The 24,092-nt window shown below is 34.2% G+C and overlaps 1 protein-coding gene across 1 annotated transcript in view; it reads right to left on the minus strand.

Moving 5' to 3' along the window:
* Positions 1-24,092, minus strand: part of LOC126888626 (uncharacterized) — a 169,734-nt gene that overhangs the window by 2,194 nt on the left and 143,448 nt on the right. Inside the window, exons 16-18 of the mRNA XM_050656982.1 lie at positions 23,782-23,953; positions 21,742-21,936; positions 18,857-19,158 (exon numbers count right to left, since the gene is read on the minus strand). Of these exons, the coding sequence (XP_050512939.1) occupies positions 18,857-19,158; positions 21,742-21,936; positions 23,782-23,953 (669 nt within the window). The remainder of the gene's footprint in view (positions 1-18,856; positions 19,159-21,741; positions 21,937-23,781; positions 23,954-24,092) is intronic.

Consider the following 24,092-nt stretch of genomic DNA (forward strand, 5'->3'; position numbering starts at 1 on the left):
ACATGAGATGTAGTTAAATCTAGTTCTTTTTTATAAAGTTCTATCAAATCTAATATCTTAAACAAAACCATTTCATCAAAACATGTTATACTTACCTAGTTAGGTATATTTATGATTTTTTTGAGGAATGTAATGGTACTATGCAGAGAAGAACTTTTCGGCACAGAAACGTCACTTTTCTGCACACTACTGTCAGTTATTCTGTGAGAAAATATTAAGTTTGTTAACATAAAATTGTGCAGAAAAATGAATTTGGAATAGTGGTTGTAGAAAAATCTACTTATTTGAAACTAGTAATATCTAGATATCTACTAATTAACTCAAAAATCCTTCAAATTTTTTGCCTATAAAAATTATTTTGTCTGCCATTAACGTTGAACGCACCACGGGTATTATGGATAATAACTTTGATACCTTAATAACTACAAGACTGTCAAATACATTTCTATTGTTTTAGTTGTAATAAATCTTTAGTTGTTAAAAGAGCGTAGGCGCAAAATTTCGGACCAATAATCTTTAAACGTATTCATTTTTTTCGAATCCTGAGAAAACTAATAAATATTTTTGAAAAATTTGAACGCAGAATGAAAGATTACATTATTACCGAGGGCTGAAAGTCCCTTTGAATAAACAAAATGTTTCTTTTGAATGAAATATTTGAAATTAAAAATCACACTTAATATTCTCTTTTCCTTTTACCCCTGTAACATATTAGAATAAAAATTATAGAAGTCTTCAGGGACTTTCGGCCCTTGGTAATAATGCAATCTTTCATTCTGAGTTTAAATTTTTAAATAATAATAATTATTAGCTTTCTCAGGACTCGAAAAAAAATGCATTTTAAAAGCATTGACCAGAAATTTTGGGCCTATGCTATTAATGTAGCTGTAGTTTATTTCGTATTGATTTATTTATTATTTATTTTTCCAGTACCTAGTTTTAGGTAGTTATTACGTTTTAATAAATTAATATAACGATCCAAATAATGAAATATTTAGATTTAATTTATTTATTTGGAATTTAACACTTACCATAATACAAAATACGAATAATATAGTAATAGTAAGTAAATAGTATTTACATACATGAATTAGGTAATAATCAGCTAGGATACGAGATTTTCATCTTTAAACGAAAATTTTTAAACTGTGAAATAGAGAATCCAGTAGATTAAAGGGCCGGTTGTTCGAACGCTAATCAGTAATTGAATCAACTGATCATTAGCAAATATTTAATTACTGTCAATGTCAACTTTGATTGGGTTGCTGAAAACATAATTGATTACAATTATGAGATTAATTGATTAATTAATCAATTATGTTAATAATTGTTACGTTAATTGATAATTCATAATTAATTAATCAATCAATTATGTTAATTATCATAATGATAATTGATTACAATCAACTGATTGGCGTACGAATAACGGATTTTGTTATTTGATGGTTGTTAAGGGGACTAAAAGAATAACATTGGCAACATTGATTTTAATAACAGAATAATTTTTGACCTAGCATACTTTTTCGTGACAAATCGGATATTTTTCGAGCGATCATCGGATAATCTAGAGAAATGCGATTGGCAACACTGCTATTTACTTACTATTATTATATTATTCGTATTTTGTATTATCGTAAGTGTTAAATTCTAAATAAATAAATAAATCTAAATATTTCATTATTTGGATCGTTATATTAATTTATTATAATTATTTAAGTAAAAAAACACTTTTAAATATTATTTTATGAAAACGTAATAACTACCTAAAACTGGTACTTTTAAAATAAATAATAAATAAATCAATACAAAATAAACTACAGCTACATTAATAGCATAGGCGCAAAATTTCTGGCCAATGCTTTTAAAATGCATTATTTTTATCGAGTCCTGAGTTACTTAAGCACTGCACTACATAAAATGAAAATAAAACTAAATCGTGCGTGAATTAGCTTTCATAAGTTTAAAGACTAAAAACTAAAAACTCATCGCACGGTAATAAACTCATACTTGGTTTTTGAAATTTGAATTGTATTAGTATGCCTTAAGTGGATGCACTTGTGCATTTAAATTCTAAACAAAAGAATCGGCACATGTCCCTTTTGTCAAAAGATGAAAAGTATCGGATGTCACTAACACTCATCCAGTATAGACTATTTATAAAAATTTGGGCGGAACCAAACAAAATTAATGTGTTGTTGGTGTTGGGAATATATGGATGAGAAAGTTTTAGTCGATGGTAGATACACTGAAAAATATCCGCAAATATGCGATTTATTTAAAGATACGAAGAAGATACGACAACTCTCAAAAAGGTACGCAAATCGGATAATTATCCGCCGATTGGGAAGACTGTATTGCCTACATATATAAACATATAATTCCGGTAACTATTACCTACATTTAATTAAGCACTCATTAACGAATATTCTCATGTGTAGTCTATCTAATTTTACTTTCACGTTTAGGCAGGAGCCATTTTTGTTTTGAAAAATGTCGGAGTTGGACAAAACGGGACACTTATAAGTTGGATAAAATGGGATACAGTTTCTTATGTCCCGTTTTATCCACCTATTTATTTGTTGGCCTATTAATTTTTTAAATAGCGTAAAGCGTGTTCTCATACTGCAGAAAAGAACAGCATATTTTTATGTGACTTTTGTTCTGGTATACGTACCTGGTCCTAAATAAATAAGATCTTATTTCCATTTTGCAATAAAACATAAAAGAGGCCTACTTTTAAGTTTCTGACTACTGAAGATATTGTTTTTTCAAAGGTAAATTTTGCTTTGCAGTCTTATGTCTACTTAATTATACTTTTTAGATAATTTTATGCAAAAAATAAAATATTGTGGACCTATCCCGTTTTATCCAACCGTGGTATGCTAAAACGGGATGTGTAAGACTTTAATAAATTTTTTTTACCATTTTCCAGTCATTAAAAATAGCTAAAAATATGTTTTTTGTGTGCTTTAATAAATGTTATACCTATAAAAAATAATAATATGATAATTTCTTTAACATTTTTTCCGTAATAAAAATAAACAAGAATGGTATCCCGTTTTGTCCAGCTCTCCATTATTTGCTTTGCGCAAAAGAACCCTTTCAGGCAATCGCCCATTCTTGAACGTAGGCCCCCCCTTTACAGGATTCTCGGTCCTATACCTACTCATCCATTTGGACCCAGCGTGTTTTTTTATGTCGTCGATTCATCTCATTTGAGGTCTTCCTCTTCCTCTTTGGTATTCCCAGGGTCTCCAGTGTAGTATTTGGTTATTCCATCTGCCTCCTCCTCTGCAAAAGGAATCTCCTTTTGCCTTGCAGTGTGCCTAGCGAATTTCCATTTCAGTTCTGTTTTTTTTTTTCATTTACCTATATCCTATATCTTTGACCTTAATTTTTCTTATCCATTCGTTTCTTTTCTTTTCCTTCAGATTTACTTGTAGCATTTTTCTTTCCATGGCCCTTTGTGTTTTTAATACATTATTAATGTTATTTCTTGTCAGTGTCCATGTTTGCGCTCCGTAATATATCAATATAGGCAGTACCTACACATTGGTTGTAGACTTTTGTTTTTAGGTATTGCGGGAATCGCTTATTTTTGAGAATGTAGCTGAGCTTTCCAAACGCTACCCATGCAAATCTTATTCTCCTGATCACCTTCGATGTTTGGTTCTCCTTGCTATAGGCCTAAATAATTTACTCATACAGTTATAGTATATTATATTATATAGGTACCTATTCTTGCACTTGTTGGATTTCTTGGATTTCTTCATTTTGAATATAGACAAGCGAAAACGGCGTGTTCGTTGGAAAAAATATTTCCATAAGATTTTTTTACATAATCACATTCGTAAGATAGGTACCCCAGAATAAGGTTCAAGAAGTCACCCACGCGAAAAGTGGTTAAATTTTTTTTATAACAATTTTTTAATCAAATTGCAAAATTTGGTCAATATTTTTGGCCCGGACCAATTTTTTTTGGGGGTTTTGGACAAAAAAGATCTCTTGTAATTTTTCTCTAAAGTTGATCGTTTTCGAGTTATAAGCAACTTTAAATTTGAAAAACGCGAAAATGGCCATTTTTAAGACTTAATATCTCTGTTAAAAATTATTATTATGAAAGTCAGAAAGTGACTAAATCAAAGTATAAAGACCCCCCCTACATGATCCTGAGGAAATTTGTGTCATTAATTTATTACTAAGCTGTTATTTTTAATTATTAACATAATGAGCGGTAAGATCGTATTGACGCGGCTGTAAATGTGAGTGCGAGTAAGATGCACCATTAGACTGTCGGAATGGCATCTCTTTCGCACTCATCATTGACGGCCGCCTAATACGTGCATGGCATACAAACATTTATCGAAAAATTGTCAAATCACCTAAAAAAGGCCTACTATCAAAATCGTCTGGGAAGCTCTAAAAGTGTTGCAAAAGAAATTTGGTCCATAATAAACGATCTTTTAAATAAAACTCACACAGCTCAATAATTTTCCCTTCCAAACCCTGAAAGTCTAAACGATTAGTTCGTTAATGTGAGTAAAAATATAACATCAACTATTTAATTATTAACAATTTAGTGCAAAAATCGCGATTTTTTCGATTTTTTGCACGCCATTCAAAAGCTAAATAGTTGACATAAAATTACAAAATTTAATTTTTTAGAACATTGAAAAATCTTCAAAATTCCGATTTTTTAAATTTAAAAAGTTAATTTGTTGCTACGCAAACTGCAAAATAAGTGAAAATCGTTATTTTTTAATAACTTTTATTAAAACTTCCTTAGCACTTTAGTGTTTCACCCAAAGTTGGGTATTGGGGTAGGTACTTAACAAACCCTCAAAATTTGAGACATCCATTAATTAGTTTAAGAGTTATTCTATTTGTTTATCCCAGAGTCCTTTATTTTGAAATAACATAAGACAGAATATAATGAAGATAGGACAATTCTGAGTATGCCAAATGAAAATAGAAAAGTGATAGTATCAAAATGTATTAAAAAAAGATAAAAAAAATTAATTAATATAGTCAAAAATCCTAATGCCAAATTTTTGAAATTTTGTAGTTTATAAACATTTAGAATAACTTTGAAAATGTTGTCCGTAGAAACAATCTTTTATATATTAGAAAAGCTTGCATTTTAACACGAATGTTCAAATAAAAAAATTTAGCCTGGATTCATTTGGGACAAAGTTAGCCATGTGTTTTTTAATTCACAGCTAATTTGTTTATTAAGGAATCTCATAAATGCCATTTTAAAGAATGAGATTTGTATTTTTTCTTAAAAAACACACATTTTCACAGCACCCTCTGCGATTTTTCAAAAATGTGGTTCAAACGATTATTAGGGGGAACCTATAAATCCACCGAGTTAAAATACCGAAAAAGCAATTTCAAACTAATACAATTTTCTGTATCTCCGGATCAAATCAATGGATTTTGATCTTTCTTTTTTTAATTTGTATGTAATTTCGACGTACATTACAAATATGCAATTTGTTAAGTAAGTATAAGTAAGTATTAACCTTACGTTTGTCTTCATTAAAAAGGTTATACTTATTTCAGATAAAAAGCACTGATGATGGAATTGCTATTTCGAAAATATTCTGTGATGTATCCCTTTTTAGGGGTTTTAAAAAAATGTACCTTTTATAAAGGATCTTAGTACGTTTGGACTAATACTGGACTACCGTTTGTTGAATAATGTTACCAAGGAAGATAGTTATCCTCTGCCTCGGATCGACGACACGTTGGACACATTGGCTGGATGTAAATTGTTTTCTACGTTGGACTTGAAGTCTGGATATTGGCAGGTAGAAATGGATTCAGTGGACGGCCTTCACTACAGGATCTGGATTATGGGAATTCTACGTTATGCCGTTTGGACTCTGTAATGCTCCTGTTACATTTGAGAGGCTTATGGAAAATGTGTTGAGACGAATATCTTGGAAAATGCGCCTGGTGTATTTAAACGACATAATTGATTTGGGGGAGACGTTTGAAGACCACCTGAAGAATTTAGAAGACGTTTTTAATCGACTTAAAGCTGCCAGTTAATGTTAAACCCCAAGAAATGCCTGCTATTTCAAAGTACAGTCAATTATTTAGGTCATATAGTCAGCAAAGAAGGAGTGGCCACGAATAAAGGAAAAATCGATTCCATTAAGGAATGACCTAAACCAACTGATAAACATCAAGTGAGAAGCTTTCTGGGACTATATACTTACTACCGGAGGTTCATTAAGAAGTTTGCAGGTATCGCTAAGCCATTACCGCGACTTACAAAGGAAGCAAGGGATTATTGCTGGGATGGAGACTGCCGAACAGCCTTTGAAACTTTGAAGAGGCATTTAATAACAGCGCCAATACTAGGGTATCCACTGCCAGAGGAAGAGTTCATCTTAGATACGGATGCAAGTAATGTGGGAATTGGAGGAGTGCTGTCTCAGATTCAAGGAGGACAGGAACGAGTTCTGGGATATTTTAGTAAAGGGCTTTCAAACATGAACGAAATTACTACGTCACGAGAAGAGAACTTCTAGCAGTAGTAAAATCAGTGGAACACTACTATCAATACCTCTATGGAAGGAAGTTTCTAATCCGAACCGACCATGCCGCCCTTAAATGAATGCAGTTTAAGAATCCAGAGGGTCAGATAGATAGATGGATTGAACGACTTCAAGAATACAATTTCAAGATCGAGCATGGGGCCGGAGTTAGCCACAGTAAGCAGTTTTAAGAACAACAGTGGTCAACAACGAGTGGACGCCTATCAAGATCAAGAAAGAAGAAGAGAAAGATCCAGTTTTACAGAAGATTCGAAAATGGAAACAAGAAAATCGTCGACCATCTTGGCAAGAAATATCAAGCCTAGGCTCAGTAGTTAAGACGTATTGGGCTCAGTGGGACTCATTTATCTTGGAAGACAGCTTGCTTAAACGAGTAATGGAAAATGATGATGGTTCAGCGAGGAGAACACAGTTGGTGATTCCAAAGAGCAGAGTAGCCGAAGTGCTTCGTCAGTTACACGACAGTCCATCAGGAGGGCATTTTGGTGTAAAGAAAACCCTTCAGAGAATTCGGGAACGAATTTATTGGATGAATAGTTCTGAAGATGTGAAGGACTGGGGTAAGAAATGTACTACAAATGTGCTACAAGTAACGGACCCTACCGGAAAAGAAAGGCTCCTATGAGACAGTACAATGTTGGAAGTCTGTTTGAAAGAATAGCTTTGGATATTACTGGGCCTTTTCCAGAAAATGAAAATGGATGCAAATACATGTTGGTCGTAATGGATTACTTCAGGAAATGGGTTGAGATCTACGCAATTCCGGACCAAAAGGCCGCCAGTATTGCAGATGTGCTAATCAAAGACTGTATCAGCCGATTTGAAGTGCCTCTGGAGATCCATAGTGGTGATCAAGGAAGGAACTTTGAGAGAGATCTATTTCAGGGAATCTGTGATAGACTAGGCATGAAGAAGACAAGAACCACGGCCTATTACCCACAATCGGATGGAATGGTGGAGCGTATGAATAAGACAGTCGGCAAGTATTTGACAAAGATGGTGTCCAATCATCAGCGAGACTGGGACCAGTACCTTCCGTTCTTCTCAATGGCCTATAGATCTGCTGTTAATGAATCAACGGTACAAACACCAGCAAAAGTCCTATTTGGACGCGAGATGCGTCTACCCTGTGATTTAGAGTTTGGATGTCGACCTGGAGAAGATGTGGCTGGTGAGGATTATGTGAATGAATTGCGAAGAAGAATGGACGATATACACGAGTTGGTCCGTTCCCATCTTCAGATCGCTAGCGACCGAATGAAGAAACGATACGATACCTAAGCCGAGAAGGGATGTTTCAAGGAGAACGACAAAGTCTGGCTTTATAATCCAAAGAAGCGAACAGGTTGTGCTTCCAAGTTGCAGCAGTTCTGGGAAGGCCCGTACCTCATTGTAAATTGACGTTATCTACCGAATAAGCAAGATTCATAGGGGAAAGCCGATGATAGTCCACCATAACCGGTTGGCTCCGTACGAGGGAGACCACGACGTAGATGAAGAAGTGGAAGTAAACCAATTTCGAGAAATACCTAACCTCACATTTGAGGAGTTCATGGGGGCCTATGGTGTACCGGTAAAGCGAGATATGGTGTTACCACTGAAGAAAAGCGAGATCTACTCGCATTCCCCGATGACTATTCACTGGCCCATACCATCCCGGCCAGTATCAGAGACGCACGAGGGTTGGCATCCGCCTTTCGAAGGAAGATTGGTCGAGTTGCAGAACTTCAATACCAACTGCCAGCTCCTGGCAAAACATTGAAACTCCAATATGTATCACGTTACCTATTCTATCTGGTAACAAAAGACACTGTCCATGACCAACCTACCTACCAAGATGCATGGGATATATTAATTCAATTGAGAGAGCACGTGTTGGAGTCCGACGTGCAAAAGTTAGCCATGCCAAAGTTAGAATGCCGCCAATTAGACTGCCGAAATATGGTAGAAGAAATTTTCCAAGACACCAAGGTCCAGGTGTTAGTCTGTTGCAATCCGCATAGTTACTGATGCGGAGCGAAGACCGTCCCCTGCCAATTTTATACAACTGGGAGTTATAAAAGAGGGTCCAGTTGCAGATACCAGCATCCAGTTCGAGTCCCGACAAGGTTCCAGGAGGAACCTTCTTTTAAGGAAGGGGCAATGTGACATGATTATGTCACCCGACTGTTTTCAGCTCCTGGCCTATTTATTATAATTTAACAGACCTTTTTTGTTGGCTGAATTTGATTTATTTGTTTGTGAATGCTTTTAAAAGGGGGACCTTTTTAACAGGTACACACCTCGATATTTCTTTTTCATTCTAGAAAATGCTTATTTGATATTTATGTAAATAACCCTTCGATTGTTATTCTACAATAAGATGAATTCTTCCGTAATAATCTTTCTTATTCTGGAACATTATAATTATGTATAAATAGGGGTTTTTGGAATTAGTAGGTCAGTTGTGAATTTGAAACCGTCGGTGTACTTTTGAATTTGTAATTAGATAAATAAGTAGATTTGGTGTATTAAATAAAATAGATACCGTAGTTTGTAAAATAAAAGATATACATTCAGGGTATTTCATTTGTTTAGTTGTAAGTTATTAAAAATAAATAAAGTCAACTAAAATTAAACATTAGTGCCTAAAAGATCATAGAAAAGTCAAGTCAGTTTTGTTAACACTTATATGGAATCACTTGATATTTCTTATTATTTCGTGCGAATTTAAAAAAACGAACACACGAAGTCAAACAATATTTATTTTAAAGCAATTTAATAACAAATACATAACAATTAAATAAAGTCGGTATTTAACAAACAAATTAAAATTAGTTATTTTAAAGTCAATAGCATAAAAAACTTCAATGTAAAACGAATAATGTTTAAATTGTTTTTATTTATTTCTTTTGTTTTTTTTTTTGGTAGTCAGTGTTATCACCTCTAGTCCTTAGGCAAGCTTCTGTTTACGTGGGCACGCTCCTAATCAAATTATCAACATTTTGTTGTGGTAGGTTGCTCCATCCTTCAAGAACAGTTTGTACTAGCCGTGAGGTGTTTTGTGGATTATCCTGGCGAGCTCTAATTTTTCTTTTAAGCATATGCCACAAATTCTGTTTAGGGTTAAGCTCGGGTGAGCAAGCATTCCACTCCAAACAAGGGATACCTTCTGCTTCAATGATGTCTCCAGTCACTCTGATGGTATGTGGAGGTCCATTATCATGCAATAAAATTAAATTTTCTCCTGTTGCACCTCTCCAGAGCCTAACTACAGGTTATCAACATACCTGTGAGCAGTTAAAGTTAATTGGATGAAAATTAAAGGAGTTTTTTAACGGATCACAATTCCTCTTCAGAACATTAAACTTCCTCTTGTATATTTGTGGACAGATCTAATAGTTTTCGTTCTTGCTTGTCTTCCTCGACCTCTAAGTACACGATTTCGTGGGTCATCTGATTTTACACAAATCCTGACTTTTTCTGAAAATAGCACATTTTGTCAATTTCCAATGTTCCAGTTTTGGTGGTGAAGACACCGATTTAGGCGATCAATCTTGTGCTGCCTGGATGACTCAGGAACCCATAACTGTCTCCTGCTGTATACTTATTGGCACGAACTCTTCTTCTTATCGTTTCAACTGAAAGAGTTACACCTGTATCTGCCAAAAGCTGCCTTTGGAGCTGCACGTGAGAAATGGTTGGATATATTTCAGCTGAATGGACAACTAAACGATCGTGGCGAGCCGTTATTACTTTTTGGCGACTTTCCCTTGCTTTATGTTTGAGTTTTCCTAGTCCTGTTACCTAGCATAGGTTTTGGAGAGAACGCCCTGTGTTACGTCTAGCTCTACAGCTATGTCCCTCTCAGAACATTACTTGCTCCACAAGACCAATAATCTTTCCCCGTTGTAAGTTCTACAATCCCATATGACGCATATTTTCGTTTTTTGACGCAAAAGTTAGTTAATTTATTTTCATTCAATTTGCAGCTCAGCAAATAACCTATACCGTACCGAGCTGTACTATCTGATGGTCTTATAGATTTGTTTATTTTCAATAAAAACCTTTATTTTTCGCAACAATAACAAGTTTTTTCAAAAGAAATAAATATTACTTTGAAATACATTGGTGATTCCATATAATATAATAGTGTAACCATAGTGTACAGAGGTATATACCTACAATTTATAAGAAGATAGATAAAGAATCCATTACACGAAAATGTCGATATCCAAACAATACATACTGTTTCAAAGCGTTTTAAGAGTGAAATTCTAGAATATTTTGTTCAATTTTTTTTTAAATGTAACTTTTGTTTCGACATGATCCGCTGGGGCCCCTGAATATCGGGGGCCCCGTATAATTGATACAGCTGATACGGCGGTAGCTACGCCTCTGGTCTAAGCGTTCTACTAGGTGTTTTGTCGTTATCCATTCGTATAAGGTGACCTGCCCAACGCAATGTTTGTCTGTTTCCATAATTTGCTATAGAGGGGGTCTCTGTAATATTGGTATAGACAAGACGAAAACGGCGGGTTCGTTGGGAAAAATATTCCCATGAGATTTTTTGCATAATTACATTCGTGAGAAATCCCAGAATAAGGTTCAAGAAGCCCACGTGAAAAGTGGGCCAATTTTTTTTTTAACAATTTTTTTTAATCAAATTGCAAAAATCAATATTTTTGGCCCGAACAATTTTTTTTAGGTTTTTTGGACCATTCTGGATAAAAAAGTTCTCTTATAATTTTTCTCTAAAGTTGATCGTTTTCGAGTTATAAGCAATTTAAAATTGAAAAAAACGAAAAATGGCGATTTTCAAGGCTTAATAACTCGGTTATCAAGATCCCGAAGAAATTTTTGTCATTATTTTATTAGTAAGCTGTTATTTTTAAGTAATAATATTGAGCGCCATGCACGTGGTAGCCGGCCGTAAATGCTGAGTGCGAGAGAGATACCACTCCGGCAGTCCAATTGTGCATATTACTTGCACTCACATTTACGGCCGCCTACCACGTGCATGGCGCTCAATATTATTACTTAAAAATAACAGCTTAGTAATAAAATAATGACAAAAATTTCTTCGGGATCTTGTAGGGGGGCATTAAACTTTGATTTAGTCACTTTCTGCCTTTCATAATAATAACTTTTAACCGAGTTATTAAGCCTTGAAAATCACCATTTTTCGTTTTTTTTTCAATTTTAAATTGCTTATAACTCGAAAACGATCAACTTTAGAGAAAAATTATAAGAGACTTATCCAGAATGGTACAAAAACCTAATAAAAAATATTAATGTTTGCAATTTGATTAAAAAAAATTGTTAAAAAAAATTTGGCCCACTATTCACGTGGGCGACTTCTTGAACCTTATTCTGGGATGTCTCACGAATGTAATTATGCAAACAAATCTCATGAGAATATTTTTCCCAACGAACCCGCCGTTTTCGCATTGTCTAGTATAACTCGTGGTTGAACTTTATTCTCCATATACCATTGTCATAAATGGGTCCCAGTATCCTCCTTAATATCTTCCTTTCAAAAGAATTAATAAGCTTTAATGTCTTTTCAGTTATGATCCATGTTTCTACACCATATTTTGCTATTGGCCGTATGATGGCTTTGTATATTTTAAAATTTACTTCCCTATGGATGTCTTTGTTAGCAAGCGTTATACGTTTAAGTATTTCTTCCTCCTCGCTGCCATTCTCAGTAATCTGTAGGTGCCTACACCAAGGTATGTGAGCTGTCCTACTCAGTGGTGAAGCGTGACTTTTTCTAAAGTGTTACCAAAACTAGATGTAAAAATAGTTATTTATGAAACAGTTCGTGAAGTATGCTTTTTGCGAACGCACGCGATATTTAGAGCACGAGCGACAACGGAGCGAGTGCTATACATCGCGTAAGTTCGCAAAAAGTACTTCACGCACAGTTCCATACAATATTTTATCTACGATAAACAAATAAAAAAACTGTAACTCTTCGTCACTGGAATTCATTTCTATTCTACAATTTTTAGAACTTTGACATTTAAAAATCCAAACTACTTTCAAACCACAAAAACTGTCAAAAATTTTGTTGTAAGTTAGGGTGACCAGATCATAAACTTAAAAAAACGGGACACATCCAAGGAGCAGTAGCGTAGAATTTTTCTCTGGGGAAGGGGGTTGACTTATTTTTTTGTATTGTTTGTGAAAGACAAGTTACATTTTCCTACTTTTTTTTTATATACAGTAGAACCCGCTTATTGGAATAGCCTTCGTGCCAAGCAAAAGTATTCCTATAAATGGGATATTCTAATAACCGATCATTAGTGGCTAGTAGAAACGTTTCGGGACTTCAAATTTCTATTCCTTTAAGCGGAATATTCCTATAACCGGTATTCTAATAAGCGGGTTCGACTGTATTTTTCATATGCCCTGAGGGAAAGGGAGTTTAACCCCCAAGTCCCCTCTCCGGGTACGCCACTGCCAAGGAGGGTTTGAGGCGATATCCAAACGGGCAGGATGAAACATGGTCTTTTAGCTAAGTTGGGACCTACAAATCCTTTTCAATTTACCTTTTAATATGTAATTTACGTACGATCAAGACTGCGAAACAAACTAAAAAAACGCCAGAATATCATGGATCAACAATCCGTCAGAACAAAACAGTTGTTAACTGAACATCAAATAAAGCAATTTTACAAAAAAGTCAGAGCAACAAAAAATAAGCCCAGCATTAAATCAAGCAAAACAAGAGGACTAAAAAACCAAAAAGGAGAAACCGTATTTGAAGAGAAACAGATCAGCAAAATATGGGAAGAATATTACGAAAAAACGCTATTCACTATGAAGAAGGAAACACACTGCTATGAAGAAATAAAACCGTAGAAGATAACGACGAAGCCGAAATTTTCACAGCAGAAGAAGTACAAAAACAAATACTAAAAACCTAGGAAACGGAAAAGCAGCAGGAGAAGATGAAAAAGTAGTGGAATTAACAAAATACGGAGGGAGAGAATTACATAAAGAAATAAACCAACTAACACAACAAATTATGGACAAAACTGACTACCAGACGATTGGAACACAGGTATTGTAGTACCTATAATATATGAAAAAAAAAAGGAGATCGGGAGGAGTGCGAGAATTAAAGAGCAATAACTTTATTAAACACCACATATAATATTCTAGCAAACATACTAAACATGACACTTAAATAATGCGCTGAACGAATATTAGGAGAATACCAGAATGGATTCAGACCAAGGAGGTCGATGACTAATTTCACACATACAGTGAAACAAATAATTCAAAAACTAGAGAATACAACAGAGAAATTCCCCGAATATACATAGATTTCAAAAGCGCTTTTGATATAATCAATCGGACGAAAATGATGGAGGAGATAGAGAATGTTGGAATCCCAGAAATATTAAGACAAATTATGCTAACAGTAAGCCTAAAGAGCACCAAAGCACTTAATGAGATAAATGTAAATAAATAAGTGAAATAAGGTGACTCTGGCTCCCCGACACTATTATTTAATCTGATATTGAAAGTAATAATAAGGAGGACAAACTTGTATCCACCTTTAGCTACTTGGAAGTAACAATATGGAAAACCGGAAAAGAGAGAACAGAGGAAAGAATTCTGAAAGGCAGAAAAACAGATGGAATGATTAGAAATCTGTTGAGAAACAAGACAACTATAATATGAACCAATATAATACCTTAATAAGACCTGTTGATACATATGGGATGGAAACAACGACGATTAATAAGAAAGAGGAATATAGTATTCCGAAATTTGAACGAACAATAATGAGAACAATACTGGACCACAATGTAATAAGAGAGGGAGAAATAATAATGAAAACAAATGCCGAAATTGAAGAAACAATTAAAATTGAAGAAAAAATACGAGACATTTAGGCGTCCCGAGAGACTTTTTCGGGACACCGGGACAAATCGGTAAAAAACGGGAAAATCCCGTTTTTTCGGGACGTTCGGCCACCCTATTGTAATCATTGCTCATATTGTCATAAATATGACAACGCGAAAGTTAAAGATACTTGATTATATGAAAGTGTGCCAAAAAACCCACTGAAAGTGTGCGAAAAGGTAAATCCCATTTAAAATACATTGTTACCTCACGCACACTTTAAACCCTTCACTCACTGCTATCTATAATGACGGTTTTCACAAACTAAAAATTTATACATAATATGACATAAAGTAAATAACAATTATTTTGAACCTCCCAAATATAAGTGTTTGTTTTCAATCATGTGGAATAAAATTAAACAAATCACTATTCCCAAATTATATGCATGTAATTATGTATACATATATTATATGCATGTAATAGGTATAACAATAAATAATAAACAAACTAAACAGATTATTCTACAATAAAATTAACATAAAAATAAACAAGTAGGAAACAGAACATATTTTGAAAACTAGTGTTTATATTTTAAATCTATCTTCAATCATTTCATTTTTTTCTTCAAAATTATATATAAAAAAATATATAAGGATAATGACTTTTCAAGTAGTTCATCGATTACGCAGCAACATTCTTCCATGTTCAAATGCACGAATAGCTACTAAACTAACGTTACCAAATTGTTAACTGGTGACAATACTGATATACACAGCGTGTCCGCGCCGTCTCTGGAGCCGTCATTCCTTCAAAATCAGAACTAGAAGTGGTAACGGAGTATAATAACGTGCAACGGATTCAAATGTAGGTATTCGCATGTAATCTCGCCAGTATTTTCGTGAGTCTAGTTGGCTATTTACTGAATTAGGTAGGTACTACGTATTAACAAATATTTCTGTTGGTAAAAAATATAAATGGAATTATTTCATAGTAGTCATAAAATATTTATTTGCAAGATTTTTAACTGTTACCAATGGTAACAGTGGTTACATGGACGCTTCGCCAGTGGTCCTACTACTTCTATATTAGCATCGCCTATTATTAAATTCTGCAAGTTTCGTTAGTTCCTTGCTTGTATTAGGCTTTAGCTTTATTTACGGTTCTCTTGCGGTTCTTTCCATCAAGTTTACATCATCTGCGTACATTGCAATCGGCTTAGACTTATTAAACAGTATATTTTTTAGATTTACGGACATTTTTTTATGACATATTCCATACATACACATATTAAACAGAGTCGATGCCAGTCCATCTCCCTGTTTTAGCCCTTGTGTTATCTGGAAGGGATCTGTCAATTCATTTTGAACTCGTACTTGCGCTTCTGCGTGAGTCTTGGTGGTTTGAACTAACTTTACCAAGTTCCTTGGTATAGGTACCAATATCATAATTACATACCTATATTTTATTTGTATGTATGTTACCATAAGCTTGTCGAAAATCTGCAAAGATTTGGTAGATATCTATGTCGTGCTCCCAGGCTTTAACCCTACGTTAGGCGCGGTTATTGCTGACAAGCTTAGTCGCGCTGTCTACGATTGTAGACCAATAGTTTTTTGTCGTATAATACCGGATTTTGACAAAATTAACAAATTAATGGTTAATATAGTCGGTTCGCTAAACTCAGAGACAACTGGCTAGTGATTTTAGTCTGTAATTTTTTTGTTTTTTGCCAATTTCGCCAAAATTTGCAAAATTATTAACTATTTAGTAATTATTTTTTTTTGCCAATTTTACCAAATTGGCAAAATTAGTTACTAAAATCACTAGCCTGTTGTGTCTGAGTTTAGCGAACCAACTATAACATGTTTATTTATGTCCGAACTTTGATATTAGATATGTTTTGTTCCTTGGCTTTTCTCATTTTGACAGTGGTAAAATTAAAAACGAGATCATGATTTTTTGGGTCTTTATTCGCAAGTAGGTAAATGAAAATGGTCACAAAAATAAGCTCAATTTAGTAAAAAACACAAATATTTTTTATCTTTGAACTTATAGAATGACCAATAGGGATGAATAATAAAGAATTGAACTAAAAAGTAAAAAAGAACAAAACTAAATTAAATGGTCAAAGTGGCACAATTTTAGGGCACAGTCAAACATTCAGTGCAAATATCCCCAAAATGATCCTTGAATGCAAATTTGTCACATCTTTGGCATGCCCTTTTTGTTGACATATTGCAAATTCGTGCACAAATACACATCGTCCCACGTAATTTGTTGGAATATTAGGGGGAGGGGGTACGACTTCTTGAACTTCGAGCAGTACGCGAGCTCGTCGTCCTTTAGTAGGGAAGGTATAGTTGATCCATATTCAATTTGCGGATTGATTAGTTCCCAAGTTTTCAATGAAGTCGCTTTTTGAAACATTTTCATTAATGTTACATATTAGCTTTACATACACAGCAGGCTACATATTAGCTTTATATATGTTACGGTCAATGATGTAAATTGGACATTGACGTTAATGGCCGGGCACTGTCGTAAATGTCCATTTTCCTTGGTTATTAACGACAATGCCCGGCCGTTAACGACAATAACCTTAGCTATTGGCCAATATTGTAAAAACTTAACGTAAAATTAGACTTTTCATCAATAATCGGTCAATAACGACAGTGGCCAGAAGCAATTGGCCAATGTTGATAAATCGATGCCTCAGAAGATAATCGGTGTGAGTCAATAAGTGTTTCAAATGAGATACTAAGATGTTTCTGAACGTAGTTGCAGAAATATAAGTAGTTATTAAAAACAAATAAAACGTCTTTTTATCATAATATGGGTAACATATTTATAAATACAAACAAGGAAATAATAATATTTTTATAATATACAGTTGTAGCATAATATAATACTTTAGACTGGGTGTTTTCGTCAACTGGCATAATCAGTCGCTCTTTACCACTTATTGTAATTACATCATATTTACAAACCATTCTATAGTGCTTTGTTGTTTTTTTTAGCACCCGGTGTTCTCAAAATATTTTTCGCTTCTTTAATTTCACTTATTCGGCTATTGTATTTGTTACAGTTTAAAAATGATTTATTGTCATCACGTTTTGACTTGACTATTGCGTTTATATAATTATTAAAACGAGTGCGCACATTGTTGATATCCATGATAACACTTATTAAATAAATTTACGAGTAATTTCAGCACGAAAACAATACACAATATACACACATGAAGTAAACAATAGTAAACCTACACATAACCTATCTTTTAGTCAAAATTTCAACATTGACCGATTAACAATGTCGATATTGGCCGGGCAATGATAGAAATGTTATCAAGAATTTAAAATGATCTTCAATGTCCAGTTTCTATGGACAATAACGTTAATATCCGGCCATTGTCGACAATGACCAATTCAACCGGCCATTGTCGTTATTAGCCGGTCAGTAACGTTATTGGCCGGATTTGCGTCATTGTCCGTAACAGATATATTATACAACTAAAAACTGGAACGCGCTTAGTCGCGCGGTCTACGCTTGTAGACTATAGTTGATTTTTTTACCAAGAGGAGTAAACTAAAAAGACAGATTCACACCCAAGAAAGTTACTAGAAATGTCACCAAATTCATCTTCTTTTTTCGTTGATCATATCAGCTTTCGATGATAATCCATACATATTACATTATACTAACACCTCGCTAAAGAGTTCTAAAAACAACTGTTTTTATATAAAAGTAGACTAAAAATCTAAAAATTAAAGGAATAATGCAGAAAACACAAAAAATCGCAGATTTACTTAATTAACCTATAAAATGACAGAAGTGTCAAAATTTGATAAATGTCATTAGTGTCAAAATTTAATAACAGTGGAGTAAACTTGCCTGCGGTTGGACCAATTAGAAACAAGCATTACGGCGCGGTAAATTTGAATCACTCCTCTTGGTTAAAAAACAAACTATAGTGCTCTGTGCTCTTTGAATAATGGTCAAAAAACTAATACAAACAGTTCCGCGACGTTTAGCAAACTGAAGAGTAAGTTGCAAGTATTAGTGACAGCTACTAAGTGGGATGGGGGCGTATGTGCAGTTTTCTGCAATTCGCGACCACTTAAAGGAGAGTGGTCTACGATTGTAGACCGCGCGACTAACGGAGGGTTAACTAATATTTGTTTTACGTTAAATAGCTGGTCAAAAGTAGACTATCCTGGTCTGAATCCGGCCTGGTATTCTCCTATGATTTGTTCTGTGAAGTGGCTTAATCTCTGGTTTATGATCCACTTACATTATCAACGTCAAACCATAAATGTCACGTCATTTAACATGGTGACTATGCTACTATCGACATGTAGATATACCTAAGTAAGAAATTCCTATATCTAAATTATTATCTATTATTGTCTAAATTATTACATTTAATAAATCAAGATACCAACCTCTTTGACAACAGAAACATTCAATATTATTTAGAGCTCTCCCATAAATGGAGGTAACACCTCCTACAACCAATATTTGTGTGCCAAGATACGAAACAGCATGTCCATGTCTGGGAATATTCATATTAGTGACCATGACCCATTCCAACTTGTTTTCTTTCCATACATCTACGTCTCCCGTACTACAAGAGCCATATTCTGAAGCTTTTCTAGCTCCGCCAATAATATACATTTTCTGTGACAAAACAATCATAGAAAAAAAGCATCTTGGATATCTTAAAAGGTATTGAACTCGGGTCCATCTAAAAGTATAACGTTTGTCAATAAGTCCCGGGCCTAACCATGAGATGGCGACGCGAATAAATTTTGAATTTAACATATCCGTAGTCCTAACATTCAAAAGCATACTGTCCAAATTTCATGTAATTAGGATTATTAGGACTCTAAAAGTATTACCGAGACTCTGCTTCCTCGATTACAACCGATGGCTTACTGAATTCCAACGCGGTCCTACCGACAACAATGGTGTTAAGAGTTCCGGAAGGCCAAATGATGCAGTTATTCCCAAAAACATCGAAAAAAATGCTGAAAATTATTACAAAAACCGCAAAGTAAAATTGCAAGATATATCTCTCTAAATTTATCAAAGGATAGCCTTTTAGCTGTCATACATGAACATTTGGGTATGAGAAAGCTGTTTTCCAAATGGGTGTCGCATTTTCTCATATCAGAGCAAAAACAACAACGAATTGATGAATCTAGGCGCTTTTTGGACATGTTTAATCGAAAGAAGTCGGAGTTTTTGCATCGGTATGTCACAATGGATGAAACATGGATTCATCACGTCATTTCGGAATCAAATCGGTAGTCATCTAAATGGACAGAACCCGGAGAAAGGAGAAAGCCGTCCAAAGCGAACAAAGACGCAACAAACGACCGGAAAGGTTATGGATTATGGCCTTTGTATTTTGAAACCCGCAAGGAATTATTTTCATTGACTATTTGAAACATGGACAAAAAATCAACATCAACTACTATATTGGATTATTGGAGCATTTTAAGACCCAAGCCACAAAGAAAAGGCTTCAATGAAAGCGAGGGTAAAAATGCACGAATTGAACTCGGAATTGCTTCCAAAGCCTCCGCGTAGACCAGATCTGGACCCCAGCGATTACCACCTTTTTCCGATCTAAAAAAAATGCTCTGTGGCAAGAGATATCGCTCCAATGAGGAAGTAATCGCCGAAGCTGTAGCCTATTGAAGGCAAAGGTAAATCGTTTTAAACAACGGCGGCATCGAAAAATTAGAAAAGGGATGGTATCATCGTATCGCCGTTAAAGAGTATTGGACAGAGTAGGGATTTGCATTCTCCCCTCTATTTGTTGCTCGCCGCCAGTTGGGGGGCGCTCCTTCGATTGGTTCGGTTGTAAGAAGAAAAATTCGTGCAATGTATAAATTTAATGAAATAATTTACCTTTTTCTGGCGAACATACATTCACAACTACACATTTACACAACTAATTTTACATATTAAAAATCGCATATATAGCTAGATATTTTTAAACAAAGGTGCTACATGTTGCTTTTGAGAAGTCCGAACAGGAATGCTCAAATAAAACGCGGGAGAACCACACAATTGGGGCATGTAGAAACGCAAACAAAAAATTCCGGTTCAAACAAAACACGAACTTGGCTATTTCTCTTATAGGAAAAACGGGGCGAGCGTCAGTTACACCATAATTCTAAAAAGTTGCATTCGCAACAAGTAGATATATTTTGATGAATAAAGAATAATTTTTGCAAAAAAATATTGTTTTACTACTTAGACCCGGAACTTATATCAACGAGTTATACAGTGCGTCTGCGTAACTTGAAACCATATGGGAAACTTCTTTATTATCAATTTTACGAAAAAATTTATTCTTCGTAAAGTGCTCTACATGGTCTACAACCTAAGATTCAATCATCATATATCAAATTTTAACAACAGTATACGAGGTATGTCAAAAAATATGAATTTCATTCAAGAGGAAACTACCTTTATATTTTTCACAATATCGAAAATTGTTATTAAGAAAAGTTATTTGGAATTAAAAATTATGTTAAAATACGCAATTACATTCTTCTAATTTAAAAAAAAATGATTTTTTTTCAAATTACGGATACCTACCCAACATCATTTTTATTACGATAACTCCGTTATTATTAATTTTACGAAAAAAAGATATTCTTTATAAAAATGTCTGCATAGTCTAACAACTAAGATGCAATTAGTAGATATCAAATTTTATCAATTTTATGTGAAGTACATATGTCATAATATATGAATTTCACTCAAGAGTAAATTTAATTATAAGGATATAACTGCATACTGAAACACAGTTTAAATTCCGAACAACTTTCCAATACTATGAAAAATAAAGGTACTTTACAAGCGAAATTCAAATTTTTTGACATACCTCGTATAAAGTTGATAACATTTGATATCTTATAAGCATCTTAGGACTATGAAGACCTTTTTATAAAGAATACCTTTTTTAATAACCGAGTAAAATTAATAATAACCGAGTTATCGTAATAAAAATGATGTTGGGAATTTAAAAATAAATTTCAATTAGGAGAATGTAGTTGCATATTATGTATGTATAACATAATTCTTAATTCCAAATAAATTTTCTTAATAACAATTTTCGATATTGTGAAATATAAGTACTTTACTCTTGAGCAAAATTCATATTTTTTGTTTACCTCGTATACTGTTGCACTTTATGAAAATAACTTTTTTCGTAAAATTGATAATAAAAAAGTTTCCCATATGGTTCCAAGCTACGCAGACACACTGTAAGAAATGTAGGTTTTTATTAAGATACCGTGAGGGAACTTACTGATCAGTTTTAATGTCATAAGTTTCTACGGAATCTAATATTTCAATACAATTGTCCTTTTCGTCAAATCCACCTGCAACCCAAATGCTGTGCCTATACTTTGTACATCCAAATCCTGCTTTGGCTCTTAGCATGGAAGATACCCTCTTCCATAATTTTTTCTTATCATCATATTTTTCAACAGAACTTAAGATTCTAAAATACATAATAAATAAATAAAAGAAAAATTTGACCACTAATAGTGTTATCACGTTATTAAACCTATAAAGATTTACATAAACATAAAATAGACCAGGGCATTTAGCAATAAAAACATCGGAATATATTTAATATTAAATAGGTAGAGCAGTTTTGCAACTTTTTGCATTGTGTTCAGGATGATTCCAGGAAAAAAGTCTACAATGAAAAAATGGGTTCAAACGCATAATTGCATTTTAAAGTGCATACAATGCATCCAAAATGCATAACGTGTCAAAATAAGTGGTACTTATATTAAGGGCTAGACTGGGGGTTTTTGGAGTCACTGAACATGAATATGTCATCAGAATCGACTCCCGGAGTTCCTGATACCACGTGTCCCTGCTAAAGCACGTCATCTGGAGTTTCGAATGTTTTCGGCATTAAATTGATGGAAATAGATTACTCTGGGAGTTTTTGGGGTTGCTGGAAACGAATACGCCGTCCTGAACCGACACGCGGAGCACCTGATGTCTGCGGTCACGTCATCTTCGGGAAATTCGAGAAATTTGGCCACTAAATTAATGCAAACAGATTAAACGCGGAGGTTTTTGGGGATACTGAATACTAATACGCCATTAGAACTGACCCCACTGAGCACGAGGTCAGTGGTCACTGCTAAGGTACGTCATTTTCTGGAGTTTTGAAGGTTTTCGGCACTGAATGGGTGCAAATAGATTACTAGGCGGTTTTTGGGGTCGCTGAATACGAATATGCCATCATTATCGACCTTCGAACCACCTGGTGCCAAAGGTCACTGCTAAGGCATGTTATCTTCTGGAGTTCGGAGAGTTTTGGGGACCAGGTGCACCGGGAATTGATTCTTATGGCGCATTCTTGTTCAGAGATCCCAAAAACCACCTAGTAATCTGTTTGCAACAATTTAGTACCGAAAACCCTCGAAACTTCAGATGGCGTGGCTTAAGAGTGAACCTGGTCACCAGGTGCTCCGGTGGTTGGTTCTGATGGCGTATTCGCCTTCAGTGGCCCCAAAAATCACCGAGTAATAAAATCTGGCCTTAATACACGTATTTTAGCATGTTGGTGCACTTTTTGGATGCAAGTTATACACTTTAAAATGCCGCTAATGCATTTCCACCTATTTTTCTATTGTAGACGTTTTTCCTGACACAATGCAAAAAATTGTAAGTCTCTAGGTGTTGTATTTAAAAATCGATTGAGTTGATGGAACTTCCGCTTGTTACATTTTTCGGTGACTTTAATACATTTTTTGCAGAAAAACATTCATTAAACAATTTAACAACGAAAAAAAAAGACTTCCACTTATAAAATAACTAAGTATTTAATGGTACCTATATATTTGAAATTTTTTATTAAAATTGAAATTATCTAAATGAATTAAAAATTTCAGAACGTTTTCGGTCGTATCAGGCCATCACCAGTGAAAACATCCGTAGCGTTTGAACTAGCAAAATGTACATAATAACCCTTAAATTACGTATTAGGAGATTAAAGAGATTTCAGTGAGCGTGTTTTCGCTGTTCTTTGCGAATATGGTGATTTTTCATAAATCTCAATTTACGGCAATGAGTCTTGGCTCTTTGGAACTTGGTCCTTCAGGTGATTCAGTTTTTTCTTCCACAATATCTTGTTAACTTTTAGCATCATCTAGATAATCATAAATCATAAATTAATTATTTAATGATACCTGAAGTTAGCGTCGTACATAATCGATATTAATTAGTTTAATTAGTTTAATCTGTATGATTTTTACTGACTCACGAAATGAACGTTAAACTAAATGCTATGACATATCAATATTGTCTGTAGAATATATCTTACAGAAAATCATTCCCCTGTCCTCCAATAGCATACAATCCTTGATTACATCCTACTAGTCCAAAATTTTTTCTGAAATCAAGCATTGAAGGTTCTTCAGCCCATTTTCTTGTAACTGGATCAATGCTCCAAACAGTACTGCTCACATCATTACTTTTTGTGGGATCACATCCACCTAAAAATTATATTAAATTATATTACCTTTATGACACTTGAGTGGTAGGTACATACTTTAAAAAATAATCTAATTTTAAGTCTAATTATCCAATAGTGTTTTATTCTTGAGATTTTGTTGTACTCACAGTTGTTACAGA

This window comes from Diabrotica virgifera, chromosome 7 (assembly GCF_917563875.1).
Source record: "Diabrotica virgifera virgifera chromosome 7, PGI_DIABVI_V3a".
NCBI classification, from domain to species: domain Eukaryota; kingdom Metazoa; phylum Arthropoda; class Insecta; order Coleoptera; family Chrysomelidae; genus Diabrotica; species Diabrotica virgifera.